At 40.7% G+C, this 26063-nt stretch overlaps 6 protein-coding genes across 6 annotated transcripts; 5 read left to right on the top strand and 1 right to left on the bottom strand.

Annotated features, from left to right (window-relative positions):
- The first annotated feature begins 5464 nt into the window (after positions 1-5464).
- LOC108100001 (lipase 1) lies at positions 5465-10121 on the top strand. The gene is made up of 6 exons (XM_017203703.2): positions 5465-5572; positions 5901-6078; positions 6387-6700; positions 6752-6901; positions 9117-9245; positions 9311-10121. The coding sequence occupies exons 1-6, from the start codon at positions 5465-5467 to the stop codon at positions 9719-9721; spliced, it is 1290 nt and encodes a 429-aa protein (XP_017059192.1). The 3' UTR covers positions 9722-10121.
- On the bottom strand, positions 7129-8438 carry LOC108100110 (aminomethyltransferase, mitochondrial). The gene is made up of 2 exons (XM_017203858.2): positions 7968-8438; positions 7129-7912 (listed from the first exon to the last, which is right to left on the bottom strand). The coding sequence occupies exons 1-2, from the start codon at positions 8421-8423 to the stop codon at positions 7154-7156; spliced, it is 1215 nt and encodes a 404-aa protein (XP_017059347.1). The 5' UTR covers positions 8424-8438; the 3' UTR covers positions 7129-7153.
- A 614-nt stretch (positions 10122-10735) lies between the features above and the next one.
- LOC108100006 (lipase 1) lies at positions 10736-13964 on the top strand. The gene is made up of 5 exons (XM_017203709.2): positions 10736-11052; positions 12227-12404; positions 12470-12825; positions 13234-13371; positions 13428-13964. Exons 1-5 carry the CDS (start codon positions 10852-10854, stop codon positions 13869-13871), a joined length of 1317 nt encoding a protein of 438 aa, XP_017059198.1. The 5' UTR covers positions 10736-10851; the 3' UTR covers positions 13872-13964.
- A 1430-nt stretch (positions 13965-15394) lies between these two features.
- LOC108100103 (uncharacterized PE-PGRS family protein PE_PGRS46) lies at positions 15395-18253 on the top strand. The gene has a single exon (XM_017203849.2). It carries the CDS (start codon positions 15403-15405, stop codon positions 17872-17874), a length of 2472 nt encoding a protein of 823 aa, XP_017059338.2. The 5' UTR covers positions 15395-15402; the 3' UTR covers positions 17875-18253.
- A 1335-nt stretch (positions 18254-19588) lies between these two features.
- On the top strand, positions 19589-21000 carry LOC108100004 (glycine-rich cell wall structural protein). Its single transcript, XM_017203706.2, has one exon. The coding sequence runs from the start codon at positions 19625-19627 to the stop codon at positions 20879-20881; it is 1257 nt and encodes a 418-aa protein (XP_017059195.2). The 5' UTR covers positions 19589-19624; the 3' UTR covers positions 20882-21000.
- Positions 21001-25088: 4088 nt separating this feature from the next.
- LOC108100000 (glycine-rich cell wall structural protein 2) lies at positions 25089-25514 on the top strand. Its single transcript, XM_017203702.2, has one exon. The coding sequence runs from the start codon at positions 25089-25091 to the stop codon at positions 25512-25514; it is 426 nt and encodes a 141-aa protein (XP_017059191.2).
- The last annotated feature ends 549 nt before the right edge of the window (positions 25515-26063 follow it).

The following is a 26063-nucleotide window of genomic DNA, read 5'->3' on the forward strand; positions in this document are numbered from 1 at the left end:
TGTGGCAGTATCTCCATCTGAACAGAGCTCGTTTTTCATCCTTTCGATGCCGGTGATCAATGGAAGAACGGCTGAATGCACGGCTGCCACTGGCCATTCACAGTTCCTCCAGTTAACATCATTAACTGTTGCCAATTCAACGAGGTCGGTGCGCCCAGATAGGTAACTCGAAAATAAATACTCCTCAGACAATGCCAAGTGCCTTTGCTAAATGCACACTGAAAAATAAACTAAAAATATCTTAAGACCAAAAAAATAATATTGAAATGAAGAAAATGTAACTATTTATATCTGAAAAGTGAATATTTGATTAATAAAACTGCATTTTTTAACAATAACAGTTGCTCAATGAAATTGAGTTCGATTTATATGCCTTGAAATAATATTTCGAAACTTTTAAATCTGTATACCCTCCAATAATAATAATAATAAAGTCCTGTTTGGTGTAAGCTGACTTGGTATATTTCTTCATGGTAACTTTTTGTGTAAGAAATATTGTTACTCCCTCGTTGCAAATAATTTTTTCCTCTGTTAAGGTGATTAAATTGTGGAATATATGGGTTCTGCTTACATTGCTTTGGCCCCGCAACTTTTTGCGCCATATTAACTGGGCTTATTTATTAAACACGTTCTGGACCAGCACAGCTGTTTGGTCTGCTTGGTCTGCTCGGTCTGGTGGGTCTGGTGGGCTTGGTTGGGTTTTGGTGGGTCAGCCCCTTCCATCGAGTGGTTCCATTTGCGTTACGTACGTGTGCATAGCAAATGGCATCCTGGCGAGGTCCTGACTCCTGGTCCTGGCCATCGCAAAACATGGCTCACTGAGCTCGCTGACCGGCTGTTTGTGGCCTCAATAAATCAACTGGAATTAAGTCATCAATAATGGAAAGACATAAAGCAGGCAGTCGAGCACTAGTTGGAAGCTGTTTGCTCTGCGTAACGCGAGTGGGGGAGTTTGGCTGAAAAATACTTCAGAGGGCCATAAAGAAATGCAAATTGTTGTGGAATATGTTCAATATGTTGGCCCCACGAAACGAGGTGCTTTAACGTTCAACAGTTGTTGAACTAGTGGTAATGAAATCTCGAAAGGATTGCTCATTTGTTTACCTTTTTTTTTAAAACATTTTGAATAAATATTTGTAAAATATTTTTTTTACATTATATATTGCGCTTTAATATACACATTAAGTTAGATATATTTTGCCGAAATGCATCACATTTCATTCTGACTTAACAACTTGTTGTTTACTCGGAATTAATACCCAGAAAAAAACATTGCTTCAAACAAATAGAAGATCGATTTGCTGGGTAACCTGACTTTTTCTGGTTAGACAACCCGGATTGAGTGAGAACGACGGTAATGAACACGAAAAAGCGAAATAAAAGGTCGTAATAATTATTTATTAGACGCTTGGTGATAAATATGCAAATAAATAATTGCGGGTATCGGTGAGTTTGTGTGAAATATGAACTCACAATTGTCTGGATTTTAATAGCTAATGGGGGGTTTTCCAAAGATGTTATTTGCACATTTGTAACTGAGGGCTTGATTTTTTAAGTGACGTAGCCAGTTTAATAGACCAATTAAACTTGGAAGTTTTCAGCTGAAATGACTTCATACAGAAAAGTTTATTCGAGCTCACGTTTTTCAATGCATCAGCACAATAAATCTAGAAACTGCCTTTAATTAAAAATTGTTATTACTCGACTTGACTGCTTTTGTTCTTACTTGCGTGAGGCTTTCAGTTCGGCTGGCTTAATTAGAAAGCCATCCACATGAGCGACTTTGAGCTACAATTGACACTTGGCATTTATCTCCGGCAGCTGCCTCATTTCTTTTGGCCCTCAAAATCAAGATATTTCAGCCGCGTTTTTTTCGACTGCCTTTCTTGTCAATTTGGCCGCTGGTGAAAGACAAATTCATAAATATTTTAATTAAAATTCGAGCGAGTGCCGGGGCCAATGTTGTTCTAAGTTAAAAAGTTTTCATTGCAGGCAAAACGGAAACGTTTTCTACAACGTCATCAGAAACGCATAACATTCCAGAAAAGGGGGAAAACAGGAAGCAAACTTTTTGGCGCAAGTTCAGCGAAAGTTTCGCTGCAAAGAGAAATTTAACTAATTCCATTATGCATAAAAGTGTAGGAAAAAAAAAATAAAAATAAAAAGGCATTTGGAAAATGTTAAACAAAAATGTGAAAACTTTGCCCTTGTTGCTTCGCCGGGCCAATGGAATCTTTCTTGGCTCGGACCAGCCAAGGTGGAAATTTGCCTTCAAAACTTGCTTTAATTCCGCTCGAAAACTCACGTTTTGTTTATTTAAAAGGCGCACATAATTCGACGGATACTTGGTGGCAAAAAAGCTGCTCACTTAAAAGGTAATAGAGGCTTGAACTCTGCAAAATTTGTGAACTGCAAGGGAATTTTAACGCTCAGCTATGCTAAAATTAAGAATTCTAAAGAGGAGGATAAAATAAAGCCAACGGTTTACAATTCAAAGATTTTTGCAAAGTTTCACCTGAAACAAAATTAAATAAAATTCTTAAGCTTAAGAATTTAGCAATAAATCATTTTCTTATTATTCATCCATTTTTTCTAACTACATACTTACTTATTTTTACATAACCTACCCCAAGTCTTTTCCCATTTGCATATCCAGGCAAAAAATCCTATTTATAACCAAAATGAAATCATTAAGCGGCTTTTACTGTCAACACAAATGGCACGCAAACATTTCAAAAGCAATTCAGATTCAGGCATAGGGAATAATAAAAATAAAGAAGCGACTCTGGTAGGCGGAAAAGCAAAAAAAAAAAAATAAAGAAAAGGAGGCGACCCACCGAAAGTTGCCATGCAATTGAGTTGAAAGACAAACAAAGGGAAAATCCGCGGAAAAGGGAAATCGAAGGCGAGCTCCGCTGGAAAAGCTGTTGCCACAATAAACGACACGATTCATTCACTCACTTACCCAGCCAGTGAGTTCGTCAATTACATTGATTTCACGGGTGCGGTTGTGTCTGTGCGAGAATTTCCACCTGCCGGAAAAGTTCAGCGGAAACGGGAGTGAAAACTCCGGGGAAAGCCAGCCGTCACCATTGTCACCCTCGGCGCATTTTGATTTGTCTATCTGTCGTTTAATAATACAAAGTGTCTTTTGGTTCGATTCCTTTTCCCAAATATTTTCGACAATTTCCTTCGACAACAACGGCAAGTGATTGACTTTTGTTTGCCACCATTTTCATTACTATTTTCATTTTTCACGTTCCGTTTGTCTGTCTGCTCCTTTCTTGCCTTGCCGCAAACTTGTTTACCTCACAATGTTATTTACTCGACGTAATGATTTTTCTATCAAGCGCTTAGAATCGCAATCGCACTCGTTTTTGGCCCATTGTTGCTGGCCCGGTTCGATTCACCTTTGTGCCGAGTGCCAAAAATGTCAATTGATGTGTGCCGAGTTCGCTCCATTCGCCCTGTTTATGGCTCATGTTTTACGAGGCGTAAAAAGCGTCATTAGAGCAGATAAATACGTGTAATTTGTGCAGAGTTTTATAGGTGGAAATGCGGAGCGATGATGGATTCCACACATGCATGAAAATTCGGAAATTTAAAAAATGATTTTATGGGGAGCCAGTCACAGTTGTGTTTGTTTCCGATATGTTATCACATATTCAATGGAAAATCTGTAGGACTTATGAAATAAAAATAAAGTGATATATGAATTGTTTTAAGCTTTCCTTTGTAATGTTCAAAGGTAACAAGTATTTTATATTGAGTAATCTTATTACATTTGATTCCATTTTATTTCTAATGTTTATTCAGGAAAAAAAATTTGGTTGGCATTAACTCGCACACAAATGATAAGCTTTAAGCAAAGTTTAAATTTACATGGAAATATAAAAAATCATTGGTTTAATAGCAAAAAATTCACAACTATCTAAACGTAAATTTTTTAATTTTTTAGTAATTTAATAAATATCATTATAATGTTATTCCGCAATAGATGGTTTGTATAAATTAACTTTTGCGATCAGGAGCTACATCATAAATCCTACTACCTTCTTCCCTTTTACCCAAAGTCTGCTAGCCATTTCATAAATTCGCAGAATGCAAATTTAAAACGTTTTACTCCGAAAAAAAACAAAATTCCATCGCACGGCGACGCATCGTTGGATGTTGTAACCGCAGCCAAATTAATTTCAACTCCCTCGGTTTCACTTTGACTGCCGCGTGGGCGTGACAAATGCAGCGCGAGTAAATTGTTTAATTGCAGCTTTATTAAATTTAATAAAAATGCATGCATACATATGCCAGTGCCGACATGACACGCCCCTTCTGCACCAAAAAAAAAAGGGGGCGGAAGGTTGGCCTGAGGACCTCGCACCCTTTTGCGCTTCCGTTAATCGACTGCACTTTGCATCCTGTTGACTGCACACAGATGCCACTGCCTTCATTCCCGGGCATTTCAGGACGCAGGACGCAGGACCAATGGCCAGTGCATGTCCTTTGTTGCCAGTCGCATTCGTGGCCCACACCTTATCCGAAAAGCCACCGTCCCCTCAGCCTTGTGGTTGTATTCTCCCCTCACTTTTTTGTATCCCATTTAATTTGGCGCTTGCTCTTGGCTCACATCGGTTTCTTTGGCCTTTTGTTCAGTCGGTGTTCCACAACCCGTTCCTTTTTTCCCGAGCGTAATTTTAATAAAGTTCGCTGGGATTTTTTCTGTTGTCCGCGTAGTCAATTGTTATCTTCCAGCGATAAGTAAATAAATGTGAACAGGGGAGCGGGGCATTCTGTTCCTGAGTTGCAATTGCAACTGGATTGCCGAGTCTCTCTGGCTGTTACTCCTGGTTTTCGCATTTTCATTTTTCCCAGACTTTTCCCCCTCGGCGAGTATGAATATTACTGAGTGATAAGACCAGGGGCTGCAATTAATTGTGAGCGTTTCCAAACGGACTCCAACGAGGATGCGAATGTGTGTGAATGCGGGTGTGCCGGCGTAATTCAATCTGTTTTATTTAAGCTTTTCGTTAAGCTTTATTTAATTGCGAATTGCATTGCATTTTCCCAGAATATAAGCGACGAGAATGAAAAGCAAATTTATATTTATTTTTGAATGCATTGCTAAAGGTGTAACTTAGGGCAACAATTTAATACAAAAGATTTTAAAATAATATGATAAATAAAGTAATAACAAGTGCGGAATATTTTCGTAATTTTCAGTTTAAATGTTCCTTTTAATTAAGAAATTGTAGAGTTAAATGATGGAGCGAACTTAAATATGGCATCTAGTATATAAATCATTTTTAAATTACTAGGCTTATCAACCGCAAATTCTTATTTGCACTCAACTTTTACCATTAATTTGCTTTTGAGGGTTTGGTCAAGTGGAAAGATAATCAGGGGAAGTGGGCAATTAGTGCATCCACGTCATGCTGACCCCAACTTCTGGCTTAGTTGAAGGGGTGAAATGAGTGAGTTTGGCTGGATCATCGCCATCAAGGTAATGCTCATCGTGTGTGCAATTGGCAAAAATGCTAGCTCCTCTCCGCCGGAATCGCGATATAAATGGACCACGGTATGTGTTTGGCTAATAGCAGCTACACTCCTTTTCACGTAACTACACTTGAATTTCAAGGTATTTTAAATATAAAAGATTACCATTAAAAAAAATATACTTCAAAAGAAGATTCAAATATAATAATAATTATGCTTTCACATACCTATATGAAAATATGATAATGATGATAATTTCTGTTCAACTTATTTTGATGGTATTTCTTATTACCAACTCATTTACATTTCCTTAAGTGCCCAATAAATATAGTTACAATTAATATAATTTATTAAATTAAAATATGAGAGTCACTGAATTTCTCCTTGTGGAATCTATACTCCATTCCAAGGTGGACTGGCTGGAGGCCCAGAATGTCAGCTATGAGGCACACAATGTTACCACGGCGGATGGATATCAGCTGCAGGTGCAACGTTTGCCACGTCTGGGAGCTAAGCCCGTGCTCCTGGTCCACGGGCTACTGGGCTCCTCGCTGGGATGGGTCTGCCTGGGACCAGAGAAGAGTTTGGGTAAGTGAATGGGCACCTACGGGCATGCACTTAAAAGAATACATTTTGTTAGATATTGCAATAAAAGTTAAAAAAATGCTTTGAGATATTGTCAAAAAAGATTTGAAAAAATCTACTTAACAAAGAGCCATGCAATTTTAAAGTTAAAAATATTTGGTAACAAAAGATAGCATTTGGTCTTATTAAAATGTAAGCTGTTGTTTTTGTTCTTGAGCATTAACACTATGTGTTTAGTAAGAAGTTACATCGATTTATTTTTATTTTATATCCATTTATACTGACTTTACTCTATTTTTCTCCCTGTTCAGCCTTTCAATTATTCAATCGGAAGTATGATGTTTGGCTGGCGAATCTGCGCGGAGTGTCACCCTACGGACGACAGCACACGGACTTAACCGACGTGATGGCCGAGTTTTGGAGCTTCAGCTTCCACGAACATGGAGCCTACGATTTGCCGGCCATAATTGACCACATGGCGCGGGTCACATCCGGCGAGCAGGGGGATCCCGCAAAGGAAGGAGGAAAAGCAGAGGAGGAGGGTCAAGTAGAGGAGGAGGCTCAAGGGGAGCATGAGTATGAGGAGCAAGTTCCACGCCAGGTGCTGCTAATTGGACACTCGCAGGTGAGCGGAGCGGTGGTCAGGTGGCCAAATCCCCCTAAACACTGCTCTTAGGCCTTCAATGCGTTCCTGGTCCTCTGCTCGGTGCATCCGCGATTCAACCAGCGCATTCAACTCATTCAGGGACTGGCGCCCCTGGCTCGACTGCATCGCCAGGTGCGCTTCGATTCCAACCAGGTGCGCCGCCTCATGAAGTTTGTCAAGGTAATTATCGGAATATTTGCACTGGGGGAAAAATGGCGCTTGTATTACTAATGGAAAAATAGTTAAAAACAAAAGAAAGGTCCAGCATTTTTGTTATTTCTTTTAGTATAATCTTTTTAGTACACCAACATTTATATACCATTTTATACCTTTTTATATTCAGAACTACAAATCAATTTTCTTCTCCCTTTCAAGGTGTAACCACTAAAATTAAAAACTCTTTAATATGGGTATTTCGTGAGTTTGATTAGTTTATTTCTTTGGCTGGCTGTAGTAGTTGGCTTTAACAAAAGGCATTTTAGAGACCTCTGCCTCGTACAATTTGTCTCGAACCTTGAATTCCACCTTTGTGCCAGGAGACTTCAGGCTTTCAGAAACATATCCCATGGCAATGTTTCGTCCAGTACTTGGACTGGGGCAACCACTGGTAACCTGACCCACTTGTTGACCCTGGCTAAAGATGGCCACTCCGGAACGAGCTGGTGGTGGCTTTGTTCCCACCATTTGGAAGCCCACTCGCCTGCGGCTTACTCCTTCCTTGAGTTGGCGGAGAATTACTTCAGCTCCTGGGAAATCCTTAGTGGTTCGGCGCCTTTTGGAAACCAACCAAGAGAGTGCTGCTTCAACGGGAGTGGTTTTGGAGTCAATATCACTGCCATAGAGACAAAGACCCGCCTCCAATCTCAGGGAATCCCTGGCTCCCAAGCCAGCAAGTTTAAGGTTGCCACTTTGAAGAAGAGATTCGGTGAGATTCTGCACCTGACTGGATTCCACGGATATCTCCACACCATCCTCGCCGGTGTAACCACATCTGGTGATCCTAATATTAGGTATACCAGCCACTGAGGTGACAAAGGATCTCATGAAGTAGAGTTGATCAAGGGAAGCATCCTTAGGCAATAGTTTGGATAGTTCGAGTGAAACTTGGGGACCCTGAACTGCCACCAAAGATTGATCAGTGGGAGTGAGGAATTCAATGGTTACATCCTTGCCATTTGACTTGAAGTTATTCTTGAAAAAAAAATTTATTAATATTAAATCATAATTACTTGAACCCACGACTTACCACAGCAGCGCTCATGATTCCCATATCTTGTTCCTTCATTGCCGCATTGGAAACCACATAGAGCTCCTTTTCGCTGACTTTGTTCACGATAAGATCATCCAAAATACCACCTGATTCATTGGTAAAAACAGTAAGGGTTCCACTTCCATCCGGAGTTCCCAGGATATCGGCAGTGCAAACAGATTCCAGACAGGCAGCCGCATCCTTGCCAAAAACTCGGGTTTGCAACATGTGAGAAACATCGAAAATGGAACCCACTTTCCGGGTGTAAAGATGCGAGGCGATGATGCTTTGGTCAGAATATTGAACTGGGAGAGCGTATCCACCGAAATTCACAATTTTCCCGCCCTTTTGCACGTGGAAATCGTAGAGGGCGGTGCGCTGACCCTCGGAGGCGGAGGAGGCGTGGCGCAGACCGCCGAGGGCCTTGGATAGTCGATTGCTCAGTCTGAACATCTCGCGGTGACTGAAGCCCGGATGGAAACCACATTGAATATCGGTCCTAGGATGGTACACAAAAAAAAAAAAACAAAACAATAGGGTCATAAAGAAAAAAATAGAATTTATTTTGAAAATTAAATTTGATTATAGTTTCATATACATGGTCATAAACTATTGTAAATAATCAATTTTCTATTTTGAATAGGTTAAAATGTTATTATTCCAACATTAGTTATACCAATAATGTTATAATTAAATTTTTTTATAATTTTATTTGGTTTTCTTGCTGTGCAACTGATAAAATCCTGACACCGCGTGACATCGCCGCAGCGATAGGAAACTATTGAGAGCTAGAGAGACATTAAGATTATTTTGAGAAGTGAATTTACTCGGTGATAACCCCCCTGAGACGATTTTAAATATGTATGTTTTAGTGGATCTTGAATCTGGGAAAGTAAGGCTAATCAGCTGAGTGGATCCTATTCCAGTGGAAAAGTTCTATAAAAAGTAATGCAATTACAATGATTTGAATAAGCTTGGATTTTTATTGGTTGTGAAGGCCTTCACATTTCTATGGAATTAAGAACATAAAGGTTTAAGATAGATGAATAAGCGCATACAATTTTGTATGTATTGGGATCAAAATTTATAATTATTATTTACTCTTATAAAGTAGAATATATAATATTAAATAAATTTTTTTTTCAGAAACGCCAGAAGATAAGCAAATTTGAAGTATTTCCTCCGGGCTACTTGCGAAAAATATGCCAGAGCAAACAAGATCTTTGCGAATATTACACCAAACAGTTTGTTGGCAGTGCCCACAGCAATAAAAAGGTTACTAATTTATTTAAATATTAAATAAATATTTATCAACAAAAAATTTAATATATATTTTGCAGCTACTGGAAGCATTTAATTATGAACATTTACTGCAAGGCGGTTCGGCAAAAGAGATAAAACACCTGCAGCAGATATGGAAATCGGGTGACTTTATTTCCTACGACTATGGACCACTGGAGAATATGCAAATCTATCACGGCGTGGAGGCCTTTGGTTATAATTTGAGCCAGATTACGGTGCCCATTATTCTGTATTTTGGGGAAACAGATGCTGTTGCCACGCCAAACGGAGTCCATGGAATATATGCCAGAATGCTAAAGTCCGTGAAGAGTGTGAGGAGAATAAACTCCCCGAAATTCAACCATTTGGATTTCATTGTCTCCGGCGAAGTCAAAAGTCTGGTCAACGACAAATTAATTGAGCAAATGGAACAGTTTCTCGAGGGCCGATTGCCGTACGTAATTGAATGACCGCCAAATAAAAGGTGTCATCAAAGGCGTTCATTGAAGCCCATTATAATAGAAATGACAAAAAATAATTGCCCGGCGAAATGCTTTATTTGCCTTGGCAGCCGTCCAAAATGCCAATTATGTAATGCGGTAGCCAGACCATAAAAAAAATATACATATAGATGTATAATTCAAAAAGGCAGCCGCCACAACTGGTCGACACTTTTACTTTCTTTTGATGGCCAAACAAAAAAAGTGTCTGTTTCCAGTGTCTTTTGTGCTGCTTTTGGTCGAAAAGGTTTGGGTGATTAAGCCAGCGAAAGAGGAGAAATAATGATAATTACCTTAATGGAATTGCTTGGACTGAATTTACAACTGTGGGTGGCGTGCACTTAATAAATATTGTAATTTTAATGACTCAGTTATCGAGTGTTTGAGCTATTTGTAAATAATTTTAAGCAAACTTTCGAAATTTAAATTATTTTATTTGGTTCCAGTGAAAAGTCATTCATGTCGTAAATAAAACTTTTGTGGCAGTCAGCCAGCAAATTTAATTATTCATTTGAATTTTGTTAAATACAAACCATTTGTTGTTTTTTTCTTTTTGTGCCATGTGAAATCACACAAAAGTGTGCCGCATTTATGTGGATTTTTTTGTGTGATAAGATAATTTGTGGCTTCATCGAACACAGTTGAATTTGACAACTGATTAAATGTGTTATACGATGCCTCACTGTACTCTGCTGCACTTGATAAGTTTCTGGTTTCGATTACTATGCCCTACGCATCCGAAAGAAATCTTTCCCCTCGAAACCCCCTTTCGTACCCATATTTAATTAACTGGCCGAAAACGTAAGACGCAATCGAAATGTAAACAAAAGAAGCTAACACGTCACAGTGCGCAATGTTGTTGTCTGATCGAAAGTTTTTCGTATTTCGGCATTCTTTTTTATTATTTATGTTTTTTTTTTGTAGTTGCTGCAGGGCCTCTGCAGAAGTTCGTCGATGTGGTTTTTGTAGCCGGGCTTTTGGTTTTCGAATTGGTTTTCAGTTGAGTTCGCGTCGCGTTGCGTTGAGGTTGAGTTTGAATTCCGCAGAGAGAGTTCGCTTCCGTCGGTTTCACTTTCGTTAAAACTCGTGGCTGAGTCAATATGAGGCACAACCTGAGGATGCGGCTGATCCTTCTTCTGGGTCTGTGTGTGTTCATCTGCAGGACCCAAGGACAACTGATTGGAGGGGAGGAGGACGAAGAGGACGAGGAGGAGGAAGAGGAGGAGGAGAGTGTCGAGGACGAAACGCTGGAGGAGCGACTGCAGCGGAAGAACATCAAGCAGGACTCCACACTCAGCGTGGTAGGAACTAAGTTTCATAACTGAAAACAATTTCAAGGAGTTTTGTGTGACACATTTTAATCAAAAACAGAAAAATCGGTCATGATTTTTTAGAGCATCGTGATTTTTACCTAGCCTTGAATGGAAAAAAATTAAGAATCGGACAACTTTTCCATATAGCTGCCATAGGAAATATCGAAAAATCTACGTAGAATTAACGAATATTAACGGAAAAAATTATAACATCGTTGTTTTTCATCAGACAATCATATTTTTTGATTTCTAATGACTCCTGAATTTCGAATTAAATTTCATAAAAAACAATTAATTGACCTTAATTTTAAAACATGTTCGCAGCACATGCTGTATTTTTAGACTAGGGTTAATCCCCGAACCGAACAAAGACAATCTCTGGTGCAAAAAAAGATGAATGTTTAAGGAACTTGTTTGTTCCTTCTTCTTAAGAATATATAAATGAAATTTTGTAACAAAATTTGTGTATCAAAAGTTTTACTTCTATATTATTTATTGTGCTTTTTTTATTTGTAGATTTTCCACATTTCGTTTAATATTTCTAAGGATTGATTTTCTTGCATCCGTTAAAAATGTTGTTAAGAAAGATCTGCATCTACTTATCATCGCCCTTTCCTAGCAATTTAGATATGGATTTCTATACTTAGCGAAGCTAAACCGTTAATCCAATTATGACGTAGCGTTTAATCGCATTTCCGGTGCTATTGACTTTGATCGTTTTTGTTAGGATGAAACCCCTCTTAACAACTGGTGGTCAGTCTGCCAGTAAATCTCAGAATACTGGATCTTCTGTATAACTCTATCATATAGCTGCCATAGGAAAGATCGAAAAATCTATATACATATAAATACTGGCAAAAAATGATTAAGTTTTTTTTTATCCCACGGGCATGATTTTTACAAAATATTTTATATTTAAACTAACTTAATAGAAAAATCGACATAGCTTGGATGTTGTTTAGCCTTTATGTATTATGAGTGAAGTTCTATTTTGCATTACTTCATAAACCAAAGGATTTTAAATTTTCAAGATTTCTTAAGGATATTTTTCTCTGTAAAGTTTGGTTTCTCCTTCATTAAGTTGAAATAAAGACAAATCAATCTGTAGATTATTTCCCTGCTGTTGGTCATTGTCATGTCCTTTCACACATCTCGTCTGCAGGACAAATTAATCTCGAAGTACGGCTACGAGGCGGAGGTGCACCACGTGACCACCGAGGACGGGTACATCCTCACGATGCACCGCATCCGCAGGGAGGGCGCCCCGCCCTTCCTGCTGCAGCACGGACTGGTGGACAGCTCGGCGGGATTTGTGGTGATGGGTCCGAACGTAAGCCTCGGTAAGTGTCCTCCGCATCGGCGGTGATTAATGGCCAAGTGATTACGAGCGACTGGCACTTTGCAGCCTACTTGCTGGCCGACCACAACTACGATGTTTGGCTGGGGAACGCGCGGGGCAATCGCTACTCGAGGAACCACACCACCCTCGACCCGGACGAGAAGAAGTTCTGGGACTTCAGCTGGCACGAGATCGGCGTGTACGACCTGCCCGCGATGATTGATCACGTGCTGAAGGCCACCGGCTTCCCCAAGCTGCACTATGCCGGCCACTCGCAGGGATGCACCTCCTTCTTCGTCATGTGCTCCATGCGGCCCAGCTACAACGCCAAGGTGCTCTCCATGCAGGCCCTGGCCCCCGCCGTCTACGCCAAGGAGACCGAGGACCATCCCTACATCAGGGCCATCAGCCTGTACTTCAATGTGAGTAGTGCAAATATGAATAAATAATAAGAGATAGTATGTAAAAGTTGGGGTAACAAATTGAACAGCAATGCTCCTCTGTGTATGGTGATTAATTATGGTGATAGTGATTAATCGTTAAATAACATTGTTAATGTTTTTAACTTCGTTTGTATCTTAAACATTGTTTCATTTATTTTAAGGTAAGAATATTCCTCAAAATTCTCGGAAGATTTCGAGATGTCATGCGATCTTCAAAGTTTATGCAATTAATTAGCTTATTTACTTTAAAGATAAATTGGCGGCTTGTTACGATTTTCAAGGATCTTAGTTTATTTTATATGTTGTTTTAAATGTTCATATTATGTAAGCTTAATAATATATCAATAGTACCTTAACTAATCTGATTTTACTTTAAAATATTTTCAGAGTCTGGTTGGGAGCTCCATAAGGGAGATGTTTAATGGGGAGTTCCGATTTCTGTGCCGCATGACTGAGGAAACAGAACGCCTATGCATCGAGGCAGTTTTTGGAATTGTGGGTCGCAACTGGAACGAATTTAACAGGGTAACGTAATATATAACTTTTATAAAGATCAAATAAATATTTAAGATACATTGCAGAAAATGTTCCCTGTGATCCTGGGTCATTATCCAGCAGGAGTGGCTGCTAAGCAAGTTAAACACTTTATCCAGATCATTAAAACAGGCAGATTTGCACCATATAGCTACAGTTCAAACAAGAACATGCAGCTGTACAGGGATCACCTGCCACCACGATACAATCTGAGTCAGGTGACAGTGCCCACTTTTGTTTATTACTCCACGAACGATCTACTCTGTCATCCCCACGATGTGGAGTCCATGTGCGATGACTTGGGCAACGTGAGTGCGAGGTACTTGGTGCCCCAGAAGGAGTTCAACCACATGGATTTCCTCTGGGCCATCGATGTGCGGAAAATGCTCTACCGACGCATGCTGCAGGATCTCGGAAAACTGCCTGAGGATTCACCAAAAGAGGCTATTCGATCCAGAAGAGGAGTTCGTGGCAGATCGATTGGAATTTAAGTAGCTAACAAAGTTTATTTGTGTATTTATTTTCAATAAGTATTTATTCAACAAATAATTATAGTAACTAAAATAATAAAAATTTTAACCACAATTTTATTTATACACAAACTCCGTTTGGAGAAAAACACAGATTAAATGAGGTCACGGTACCCGTTTTAAATTCGCATTAAAAATAGTCCAGCTGGCAAAGCACCACGTTGTCCCAAATTCAATACTTATTTATTTATTTGCACTCCGTTGTACTTGGTTTTAAATATGGAAAGGATGCCCGTATTTGCATAGCATTTCGCATTTTCAAGTATGCATGGGCGGCTTCGGCGGAAGCGGAAGTCAAGTGTTTCTTTCGCCCCACAAAAGCCGAAACAGATTTTGCATCAACATCAGCCAGCTGGCGGGCGAAGATACATGCATTTGTAAGCAGATTTCCTGCGAGCACAATTTTCCATTTTCCCCAGTCGCAAGTCAGTGGGCCACCAGCTGACACCGAGGCCAAGAAGCTGTTGTTTCTCCCGCATTTCTTGCCCCCCTTGAGTTGGCTTTCTTGGGTTTTCAGCCCACATTGTCTCGCCATTTGCATTTCTGTGTAGCTCAGCTCGGCTCAGCTGCGCTTTTCCTGCAACACCAGCAGCCAAGTTAAGTGAAAAACTGTGTCTAACTTGGCGACAACAGAGTGGCATCCTGGTCGATTCCTCTTGAGCATATTAAGAGTGGAATATAAATATAGTTAGCTCTTCAAACTTATCAATCATAAGCCAAAACTACGTAGCAATATGCATTATCAGTTGAATTCGCAAACAACTGGCCTATAAATCATTAGGGGAAGGAAATTCTTTTCTTTTTTTTTTTTTTGGTTACAACACATTTACAGCATTTTTAAAAGTTTAATTTTTATTTTTACAAGAATGTGAAGGTTATGTAATGGTAATAATAGTATAGTAAGTATAATTTAGTAATGGTCGGTATAACATCTGTTAAACCGATGCTAATCTCATCTTGCTTTGATTAGGTAAACTAATTGTTGGTATCTGGTATACAGACACAAAATATGAACAACTAAATGTTTGATCAAAATACTCTTTCAATAAAGTACATTAATAGTTAATGGTGTTAAGTAAATTGAACGTTTCTTTTAGGAAACTAGTCGTAGGAGGTTAAGGGTACAAGTGAATTTTCTATCAGCTAGTGAGCTTTCATTTTAATCGGTATCTATACATTTTTTCCGAAATTATCACCAAATTTGTGTATCTTAAGAGTTACTTCTATAGTATATATCATGCTTATTTTAGTTATAGTTTTTCCATATTTCGTTTAATATTTCGTAAGGTTTGATTTCCAAGTTATGCTTACAAAATTTTATTAAGAAACATTTGCATGTACTTATCGTCACCCTTTCCTAGCAATTTAGATATGGATTTCTATACTTAGCGAAGCTAATCCGTTAATCCAATTAGGTCGTAGCGTTTAATCGCATTTCAGGTACTATAAAAGCCAGTAGTTTTCTTGGAATGCACTTATTGACTTTGAAACCATGGTGCCCACTGGAGTGTACTTAGTTCTTTTTGCCTGCTACGTGTCCTACGTGTCTGGATTTGGAGTGGGAACGGCAGGAGTTAACATTATAGCTCAAAATGCTGGATCCCCTGGATCGTTTGTGCAAAGGGCTACCAATAAGTTTCTGAAAGTTGCAGAAACTATGGCAGATGTTGTAGACCTGGCAGGATCAGCTACTTCTTATAAAGCTAAAGCTGTCAATGGACTTCTAGGAGCTGCAGGATCTCAAAGTGGAAGCGGGCTTGTGGGAGCGGCAGGATCTGGACTTAATGTGGTTAAAAATGCAGGCTCTGCTACTTCTTATGGAGCTCAGGCGGCCAAAGGAGTTATAGGAGCCCTAGGATCTGCAGTGAATGCTCTTCATTCTACAGGATATGAGGCTGCTAATCATAAAGCTCAAGCTGTTACTGGACTTTTAAATGCTGCAGGATCTGGACTCAAGGCTGTTCATTCCGCAGGATCTGCTACGTATCAAGGAGCTCAGGCTGCGGATGGAGTTTTAGGAGTCCTAGGAACTGCAGTGAATGCTTATCATACTGCAGGAGATACTCGTGGTTCCAATAAGGCTCAAGTTGTAAATGGACTTATAGGAGCTGCAGGATCTGGACTTAACGTTGTTAAGTCGTTAGGAACTGCTACCTCTTATGGAGCTCAGGCTGCAAATGGAGTCTTAGGAGCCGTAGGAACTGCAGTAAAAGCTATTCATTCTATCAAATCTCCAGGAGCTGCAGCAGCGTATCATGCAGATGGTCTAATAGGGCCCTATGGAAACACGGTGTCCGGAATAGTATCTCCAGGAGCTGGAGCAGCGTATCAAGATGAGGGTCTAATAGGGCAAAGGCTCCCCTATGGAAACACGGAGTCCAGAATAGTATCCCTAGGAACTGAAAATGTCTATTACGGTAGCGATGCCAATAAAGCTTCTTCTTCCTATCTCCCATACTTGAAAGTCGGATCCTCTGGAGTTTCAGGTTCCAATCCGCAATCTGCGCCTATTGGAGGTGGTGCTGGTGTCCTTGGTGTATCTGGAACTGGAACTCGTATTGTTGGACTTCCAATGCCTGCAGGACCTGTTTCCTTGGGAGCTGGTTATTCAGGTATCAGTGCTAATACTTATAAAGATTCCTCTTCTCTGCAATTTGGCGACAGTGGTTCCACCTCAAACTCTGGACACTTAAGCATCGAAGCCTCAGGAGTTTCAGGTGCCAATTCCTATGCATCAACTGATGGCGTTCGAGCTGCTAATGGAGGATCAACTGCTGGTTCTCTGCTTGCCAGTGGTGACGTTGGTGGTTCCAGTAACATGAACTTTAACATATCATACGGTGCTAACACTGGTGATCTTCGTCTTGGCTCTGCAGGAAGTTCGGGCTCTAGTTCCCTCTCAGCTTCGATTGACGATGGAGATTTGAGCAGTGGACCAGCCAACCAGGCAAATATTGGATCTTCTTCAATTGGAACACTGCAAAGTGGTTCGGAACAGGCTGATTCTGCAAAGATAACAAATGATAATGCAAATATTGGATCCTCAGGAGGAACGTCATCTGATGCAGTCTCTGGTCAATTGAATGATGGAGCGTCAGGAGCTACTGGTTTGGGATCAGGATCTGCCGGTCAACTGAGTATTGGTCCTTCAGGTTCAAGCTCCCAATCTGATACTTCGAGTTCATCGAGTTCGAGTTCATCGAAAAACGAATCATCCAATCAGTCAAGTCAATCCAGTCAAAGTTCTGTTTCTGAAATATTAGGGACGTCTGGGCCACAGTCAGGATCTAACCAAGCTTCTGGAGCTTCCATCTTCGGATTAGGATCCACTGGAACTGGTGCAGGCTCCTTAGGTTCAAGCTCCCAATCTGAATCTTCGAGTTCATCGAGTTCATCGAGTTCGAGTTCATCGAAATCGGAATCATCGAAATCGGAATCATCATCAAGTCAGACAATTGGGACTTCTGGGCTACAGCCAGGCTTTTTCCAACCTTCTGGAGCTCCAATCTACGGTGCAGGATACACTGGAACTGGTGCGTCAGTTGGTTTTGAAATTGACTCCGCCTTCGGAAAAGGATGGCCTGGAGTATCGGATGCTTTAGCAAAGTCTTCAAAGATAATTATTGGAGCTTCCCCTAGTTCGATTCCCGTAGTTCCTCTCGGATCCGTTTCTTATGGATCTGGTGGACTGATAGTTGGAGCACGTCCACAAAAGTCCCCAATCGCTGGATTATGGGCATTAAAGAGCAAGGTTGCATCTGCGGCTCATGGTGCCCTCCGTACATTGATACAACCTAGGACTCTCCCGGAAACTCGCTTCATCAATGGAAATCCTCTTTACTTTGGTTCATCAAACGTAGTAAGTCCTCTGAATGGGAATGGTCTGAGGTATCAAGGAAGTCCCGGTGTAATCTCTGGAAGTAAGGGGAAGTATCTCTCTGGGTTCAAATGGTCTGAAGCTTGAAGGAAATGTCGGCGGAATCCCTGGAAGAACTCCAAGGGGAAGTATCTCTCTGGGTCCAAATGGTCTGAGGCTTGAAGGAAATGCCGGTGGAGTCCTTGGAAGTCAAAAAAGGGGAAGTCTCGTTCTGGATAGAAATGGTCTGAGACTTGAAGGAAATAAGGGTGGATTGGCTGGAAATGTTGCAGTTGGATTAGGCGGTGTCCAAATTGCCAAATACAGCAACCCATTCGCGGGAATTTATTACTAAAGCAATCCAGAGAAACAGCACTTTATAAATACAATCATGTTCGCTGTATACTGTATAAGAAGTTTTATTGAAACTAGCTTATGAATTATTTTTGCCTCATCAAGAATAAATAAAGCACCTCAGTAAAATGCAGTAAGCGTTTAGTTTTATACGAAAAACGGAAATGCTTGAGTAATTTGCTAAACAACACGTGCTTATATCGACTTAATTAAAAGTCTTTTAATTTCGTAGTTTAGCGCGCTATTAGTAAATGCTAGTAGAAATGCAAATTCAAAGTTCAAATTAAAAGTAACTAAACCATGAAACGTTTGCCGTAGTTTACTACTGCTATAAAATACTACATGTATTCGAATATTATTGATTGCATCTATATCCACTACAATCTAAGCAAAATAATATTTACCTTGCTTATTAAAAGTGTCTAGTAATTTTATATAATGCATCACTTTTTGTTACGATTGTGTTTTACTCTATCAAACCAGAGTGACGTAGACCCCAAGGGTCATTGTCGTAACCATCAAACGCCTCCGAATATGATTTAAATTAAAATCAATCTAATCTTGGGCGAGTCGAGGGACAGTGCAGCTATTTCCGATCAAGTGATGATTAAATTTGTTTACATAAGAGTATACTAATATTAATTCGAATAGTGACGAGGCTTATACACTCTACCTCATGCTAATTACAGTACAAGCGATATTTATTCTTTTATTTGGAATACATTTTCTGGCTATTTTGCAATTAACAATAGAAATCGGACCTGCCATCATTAAGTTAATTCATCGATCATTCCTGCTGATCGCTATCATGAATCTCCAGCGGGTTTGAATACGCCTTCGCAAACATTCGGTTCTTCCTAAGGGTATAAGGTAATTTCCAGCAGTAGACAATCAAGAATATTAAAATGTATTGAAGCTCGGTGTTGTTCTCTACGGGAGATAATTACACTGTGCAGCACAAATTACCTATACTTTGTATAAACAATACTCTTTCAGAAGGTCATGTCCAATAATGATTTACAAATGAAATAAATTGTTGTATTTAAATTTAATAACCAATAAGTTATTAGGCTAATAATAATTAATAAAATAGGGTTAAGAAAGTACATTATAAATGTGATAAAAAATATATAAAAAAAAATATTTAATTACCTATCTCTTATCTTAAAAGTAAAAAATTAAAGACTGCTTTTCTATTTGAGTTTTTATATTCACAAAACTTGAATCTGATTTCAGTTTTTCGCACTTTTTTTATGATAATACATATTTTTTTTTTTAAATTATATATTTTGCTGGCTAGTTTATTTTGAGTTTTTGCCTGTTTGTGACCCTAGGATCCCAGCACTCGGAACGTGACTCGGATTGCTGTTCTTTTTTACTCGCGCTCTGCGAAATTTTTCGCAAGTATTTTGCTATTATTTGTGCTTTTTGCCAATCGGAATCTCTTATAAAAGCCGGCATCTGGGTGGGGAGCACAGTTAGTGAGCTGCAGGCAAAGGTTCCGATGCGTCTGTTTGTGGTCTTGAGTGTTTGTGTGGCGTTCGCCTCCGCCGGCGGTTACGGAGGCGGAGGAGGTGGTTACGGCGGCGGTGGAGGCGGAGGATACGCCGGTTCCTCTGCATCCGCTTCAGCAGGAGCGGCTGCCGGCGGCGATGGAGGCGGTAAACTGGGCGGCGGATTCGGATCCGGCGGTCTCGGTGGATCTGGTGGACACGGTGGCGCTTCTGCCGGCGGACTTTCCGGCGGATCAATTGGAGGAGGTCCCTTCGGTGGAGGCGGTCACTCTGGCGGAGGAGTTATTTCCGGTGGAGGTGCCCACGCCGGCGGTGGTGGTGGAGGTCCTGGATTCGGTGACGTCGGAGGAGGTCCTGGCTTTGGATCTGGCGGACTAATTGGCGGTGGAGGCGGTCATTCCGGCGGAGGCGGTGGTGGTGCCCACGCTGGTGGTGATGCTCATGCCGGCGGTGGTGGTGGAGGACCCGGATTCGGCGGTGGAGGCGGTCATGGTGGTGAAGGCAACGGAATCGGTGGAGGTCCTGGATTCGGAGGAGGAATCGGCGGAGGAGGCGGTCATTCAGGAGGTGGAGGAGGCGGTCATTCAGGAGGTGGAGGCGGTCATTCCGGCGGAGGTGGCCTAATTGGTGGCGGCCCTGGATTCGGTTCGGGAGGAGGTATCGGTGGAGCAGGAAGCTCTGCGTCCTCATCGGCCGGTGCTTCTGGTGGCGGATTTGGAAAGCCAGGTGGCGGCTACGGAGGCGGAAGCTTTGGACCAGGAGGCGGAATCGGAGGTGGAGGAATTGGAGGAGGAGGCCACGGAGGAAGTGGAATTGGAGGAGGCGGAATTGGCGGAGGTGGAATCGGCGGAGGTGGAATCGGTGGAGGTGGAATCGGTGGAGGAGGACACGGAGGTGGAGGACACGGAGGCGGTGGACCCGGTTTCGGAGGAGGCGGCTTTGGCCCCGGCGGAGGACCCGGTGGTGGCCACTTTGGAGGCGGTCTGAGCGGACATGGTCACAAGCACGGAGGAGGTGGCGGATACAAAGGCGGTTCCGGCGGATACGGAGGCGGCGGCGGTGGCGGCGGAGGAGGAGGTGGCGGCTACGGAGGCGGACCCGGAGGCGGTGGCTTCGGAGGAAAGCCCGGAGGTGGCTACGGAGGCGGACCTGGCGGTGGTGGAGGTGGCGGATACGGAGGAGGTAGTGCGAGCGCCTCTGCTTCGGCCAGTGCATCCGCGGGAGCTGGTGGAGGATACCACGGCTAGTCGCAGTCACCCAAGCCAAGTGACCCTGTAATTCCCTAAATCGCTTGAAAGTATTACCCTCGATTTCAATAAAACGATTAGTTTTGGTTTGACCTTAAACTAATTTTAAAAACTTTAAATAATACTTCGTTTATTTAATTAAGTTGGTGGAAAGTTAGTTGGGGAGTGTTTTAATATAAAGAAAATCAATTTTTCCCTTTTTTCCTTGTGTAAATTTGGAAATTTAAAATGAATTATACCTTTGCAAAATAATTATAGAATTTATTTTTCAAGTTCAAAAAAGGCAATATTTTGATTTCTATCAAACCTTCTGGTATTCATATGAACTTTATATAAAAAAAAACCAAATCAATTAGTTGAACAAATTTAATTTAACAAAAATATATTAATGTATTTATGATCTTGTGCGTACCTTAGCTTGTATAAATTTAGATTTTGTATTCTATTATTTATACGAAAACCGACTTCCCCTAATTCAAACTACTAAAGGTCTTGTGAAATTTTTTCTTAACGTGAAACCCGGTGAAAAGTGTGAAAGTTACGTGATGTCCTTGATGGAAGACATTTGCCCGCGAAGCAGTGGTTGGCCATTAGGATAAGGTGGGGGAAAACTTGCTCCCTTTTGGCGGTTGGGAAATCTGACATGCAAAGTTTTCGACAAAATTAATGGCCTATTAGAGGGGACCGTGGCAGAGAGTTGTATTAGCCGGCAACCGAAGACATTGATGCCGCTCATGGACACATAAATCTCCTAAATGGCCAAGACAGACTGCGCTCTTCTCGGATTTTATGTGTCCCCCACAAACATTTATCATTAAGTAAAGTTTTACTATTGCAAATTGTTGCACACAATGGCAGCAAATTGAAATCTTAAGCAAGCTTCTTTGCTTCGCCTTTGCCTTTGGCTTCAGACTCGGGCTGAAAGTGCACTTTTATTGCCGGAGGAGCAGCATCTGGAGTCCGGAGTTCCAAGTCTGGAGTTTGTAGTCCGGAGTCTGGACCCAGCAATAAACTGCGAGAGCAATTTGCACAAGGACGATGAACCCCTGTGGTGCAGTTTTGCAACATATAAGCGGAAGAGCGGAAGTTGGGCCAACAGTCTGTTGGCGGTTTGCCACAGAGTCGCTGCTGCAACAGTTGTTGGCCTTTGTAGCACTGACAATATGGCCGGGTCCTTTGTCCTTTGTTTGCTGCAAATTTATGTCGGGCAATAAAATAAATGCGAAATGTTTATCAATGTGCCGCCGATGCAAATATACGAGTGTTCAGCCTTCCACTCTGCCTCATCTCAGGTGGTGCCTCAAAGTATGCCGCATTCCATTCCCGATTTCAAATCCGATCTCCCACAACTCCAGCGCCCGAATGTAGGCAATATATTTCGGCTCTGCCGGCCGGCATTTAATTAAAATTAAATAATTCAGATTGCATATCGAACTCTAGTCTGTGGTGGCCAGCCCATATCCATAACCGAATGGTTTCCCGGCCGGATCGCTTTGTTCATTAGCCCGCTGGCGGGATAATTGAAAAGTTTGTACTGCCTGGGCGCGGGTAATTCAATTTGCAGAGCCAAGTGGAAAAACTATGGAAAATGGCAATAACAATAAACGCCGGGCTAAAATGCGAAAATATTACAGAGCCCTGATTGCGGGCGCTTGTGTGTTTACATAATTAACATGACGTTCATTAGTTGGCATTTTAATAATATTTCATGTTGTCATGGCGAACGTTGCAGCCCTCTGGCTAATGTGATAATATTCATTTTTCCTGGGCTCAAATTATTTCAGTTTGATTGATTTTAATAAACTAATATTTGCCCTGGCAGTTTATTATTAAAGTTCTCGGGTTATTTATTCGCGGTATATTGGTTTTGGAAAGTGTTCACCTGAATTGCCAGCTTAGACAGCTAATTATTTAGATTTTTTAAAACTATTCATCTACTGCGCCATTTTTATACCATCAATCAGGCAATACAAAGAAGTCGCTTGGAGAAAAATCACATAACGCCCAAAGCTCGGGCTTATATAAATGTTCAAAAAGCCTCACCGCAAGTGTGGCAAAAAAGGAAAAATATAAATAAATAAACGATCCAGGGACCGACCGGTTTAATTAGGCGATTATGTTGCCGACTTTTTGCATAAGAAAAACAGCGAAAACAAAATTCAAATCGCCGGCAAACTAATGACTTTAATTAATGTGGGTTCAAAGTACAAATAGGCTTCTGTGTTTCAGGATTAACCGCTGACTTAATCGGCCTCCAAAAATCACCGAATTCTGAATACTTTGCTAATTCTATTATCACAACTTCTGACCTGGAAAACCCCTTCGAAATATGAGTCGCTAATCGTCACCCAAGCCTCCGATCATCTCTGGAACTCAAAGTTTGCTGTGACGACACTAAAACAGGTTTTGCCCACCTGTATTCTAATTCTATATAGATGCGATATTTGTGTTTGTTGTTTTGTTAATTAACAGCCCCCGAAATCTTGTTCGCTGCGCATGGGAGGCTTTATTGTTATGGACTGTTAAGACTCAGATCTCGAAGAGCCCGAGATATGGGGATTTTGCGATTGCTATCGTGTGCTGTCTCATTAAAATGTGTGATTTTTTCTCCCTAATGATCGGTGTAAACATATCGTTTTGCTAAGAGATCGTAAAGCTTAAAGTAGCCATGAATGGGAGATTTCACTCCGGGACTATTTTTTACTCATTGCAAGTGTAAGTGCCGGATTTATTTGCTTGGGTGAAACTGATCACAATTGCTGGTCGTCAGTAAGTAAAAATAAGTTGAGACATATAGCTATTATTTCCAATTGTAGTAATTGTAGTAAGCTTTGTTTATTTTTTAAACTCTTAAATTTACTTTCACTGAATATAAAATATTGATGATGCACTATTTTTACACATAAAGATAATGAGATGTTTTTATTGATTTAGGATTGGAAAATTTACTGGTACTTTCAGATATTTAGGATTCATTTTTTTTAAAACACAAACAATTTTAAAGAACATTTTTAATTAATTGAAGTACTTGAATTAACTACTTTTGCACTTTTCTTTTCTATTAACATTAGTAATTCCCGGTAATATTATTTGTCGATCAATCACTACCAAGTCAGAAAACCTATGTGTTGTGCGATCGAAACGAAATTACTTTCTGATCCATCTTTTGTGCAGAATGACCGCGAAACCCAGAGAAATGTCCAATACTCATCGGCTATCTGTCAGTGATCTCACCACCTCCAACTGGCCCACTCCACTTGAGCAGCGTTTTAAAAAACATCGCCATCGAAACCGCTTTCTGACGAACAAAACAAGATAGAGGGGAATAAACTCTTCAAGATGAACTTGTCAGATGATCGGCATTAGAAAAAATCAACCTGCGGAGAGTACTCATCATTTTCGGTGGGAAATTACGCAGATCAGGAAGAGCCGAGTTTAAACTGAGTCTGTAAACACGTTGGGCGTCGTTTCTCGAACTCTAACACATGGGTCACCTAATGGGCGTGGGTCGATAATTATGCCTTTTCATACTTCGGAGCGTGTATGGGGAACCACCCGGCAAAAAGCATCACAGACTTGACCACCAGCACTATGCGGCAAAGTATTTATGCATTTGTTAACAAAGAGTATGGTCGAATAAGCCACTGAACCTTTTATTTCTATTTTATTGTTATTAATAATTTTAAGAAAATTAACCATTTCCTTTCTTTTTTTATAACATTTCTAATATTTTCTAGAAAAGAAGTGACTAATTGGTAACATTTCTTAAGTCACTTGATTCGTTAAAAAAATTATTTACGGTTTTTGTGGGGAAGAACTGCTAACTAACATGTATCATAAACAATTCTTTCATTTAACGTTTAAATTTAGTTAAAAATAAATGGAGAAAAAAGACACTTATTCTACTAATTAAACCAGTTAAATTTAAAGTCGCTTATTACAAAAATTTTTGTAAGCTAGTGTAATTAGATCTGAGAGCAAATGGAATACAATAAAAAGAAAACCGGTAGGTGATCGGCCAAGCTGCCGAAAGCATTTATCACAGCCATCTCGCCTCAAATTTGACTCGCCGGTATGTGACGACTTTTGGAACAATGCAGGCTGTATAAATACTTTAGCGAATCGGCCGAAAGTCCGTCAGTTCCAGTAAAGGCAACCTAGTGATCGCACATATTAAATCCATTAAACCCAAGGAACAAATTGCGAAATGAAGACCCTGATTGTTCTTGTTCTGTTGGTGGCAGTCGTCTCGGCTTTGCCGCAATTCGGATACGGACCCGGATTCGGAGGTGGCGGATTTGGAGGCCCCGGATTCGGAGGACCCGGATTTGGCGGCGGATACGGCGGACCCGGATTTGGTGGTGGCGGATTTGGTCCCGGCTATGGTGGTTATGGAGGAGGACCCTACGGCGGATTTGGCGGTAATCCCTACGGTGGATTCGGTGGAGGATTTGGCGGCCGCCGTCGCCACTTCGGCGGTGGACGTGGTGGTTTTGGTGGTGGCGGCGGTGGCGGTGGTGCTGCCTCAGCCTCCGCCTCATCGAGCGCATCTGCAGCAGGAGGAGGTGGTGGAGCCGCCTCCTCATCCGCCTCTTCATCCGCCTCGGCCGCCGGCGGTGGCTTCTTCGGTTAACTGAGATGAGAAGCCATAAGTTAAGATACGTTAAGTTATTATAAAGTGATATAAACGATTGAAGAAAGTCTGAAATACAAAAAATCTAAATCCTAATACAGCGTATTTTATTGCCCGAAAATGGAAAACTCTATTTTGAATAATTATTACGTTATTGCCAGAAAATAAGTGAATGAAAAGTAGTTTAAAAAATATTTGCAGCATCATTTTTGTGGTAGCTTTTTTTATTTTTACTAGTTCTTTTTGCACAAAGACTTTGTTGATGTGTAAAGTGTGAGAAATTTTTTTGTAATATTTTTCTTTAGAACAATAAATTATATATGAAAAATCTTTTCATTTATGTTGTTATTAAAAAAATTTAAAATTGTATTTAGCTTCAAACAAAAACATTTTAATACAAGACGCATTATTAAAGCATTACCGTAAGAACCTTTCGTTCTGCTTTAAATTTGTAATATTCTTTTTCTTGGGATATTAAAAACAATACGACTCGGCATATTCCCACAATTTAAGCTTTGTTTTAATATATGTTTAAAAATACCATTCACA

Source organism: Drosophila ficusphila, unplaced genomic scaffold, assembly GCF_018152265.1.
Source record: "Drosophila ficusphila isolate 14025-0441.05 unplaced genomic scaffold, ASM1815226v1 contig_291, whole genome shotgun sequence".
Classification (NCBI taxonomy): Eukaryota; Metazoa; Arthropoda; class Insecta; order Diptera; family Drosophilidae; genus Drosophila; species Drosophila ficusphila.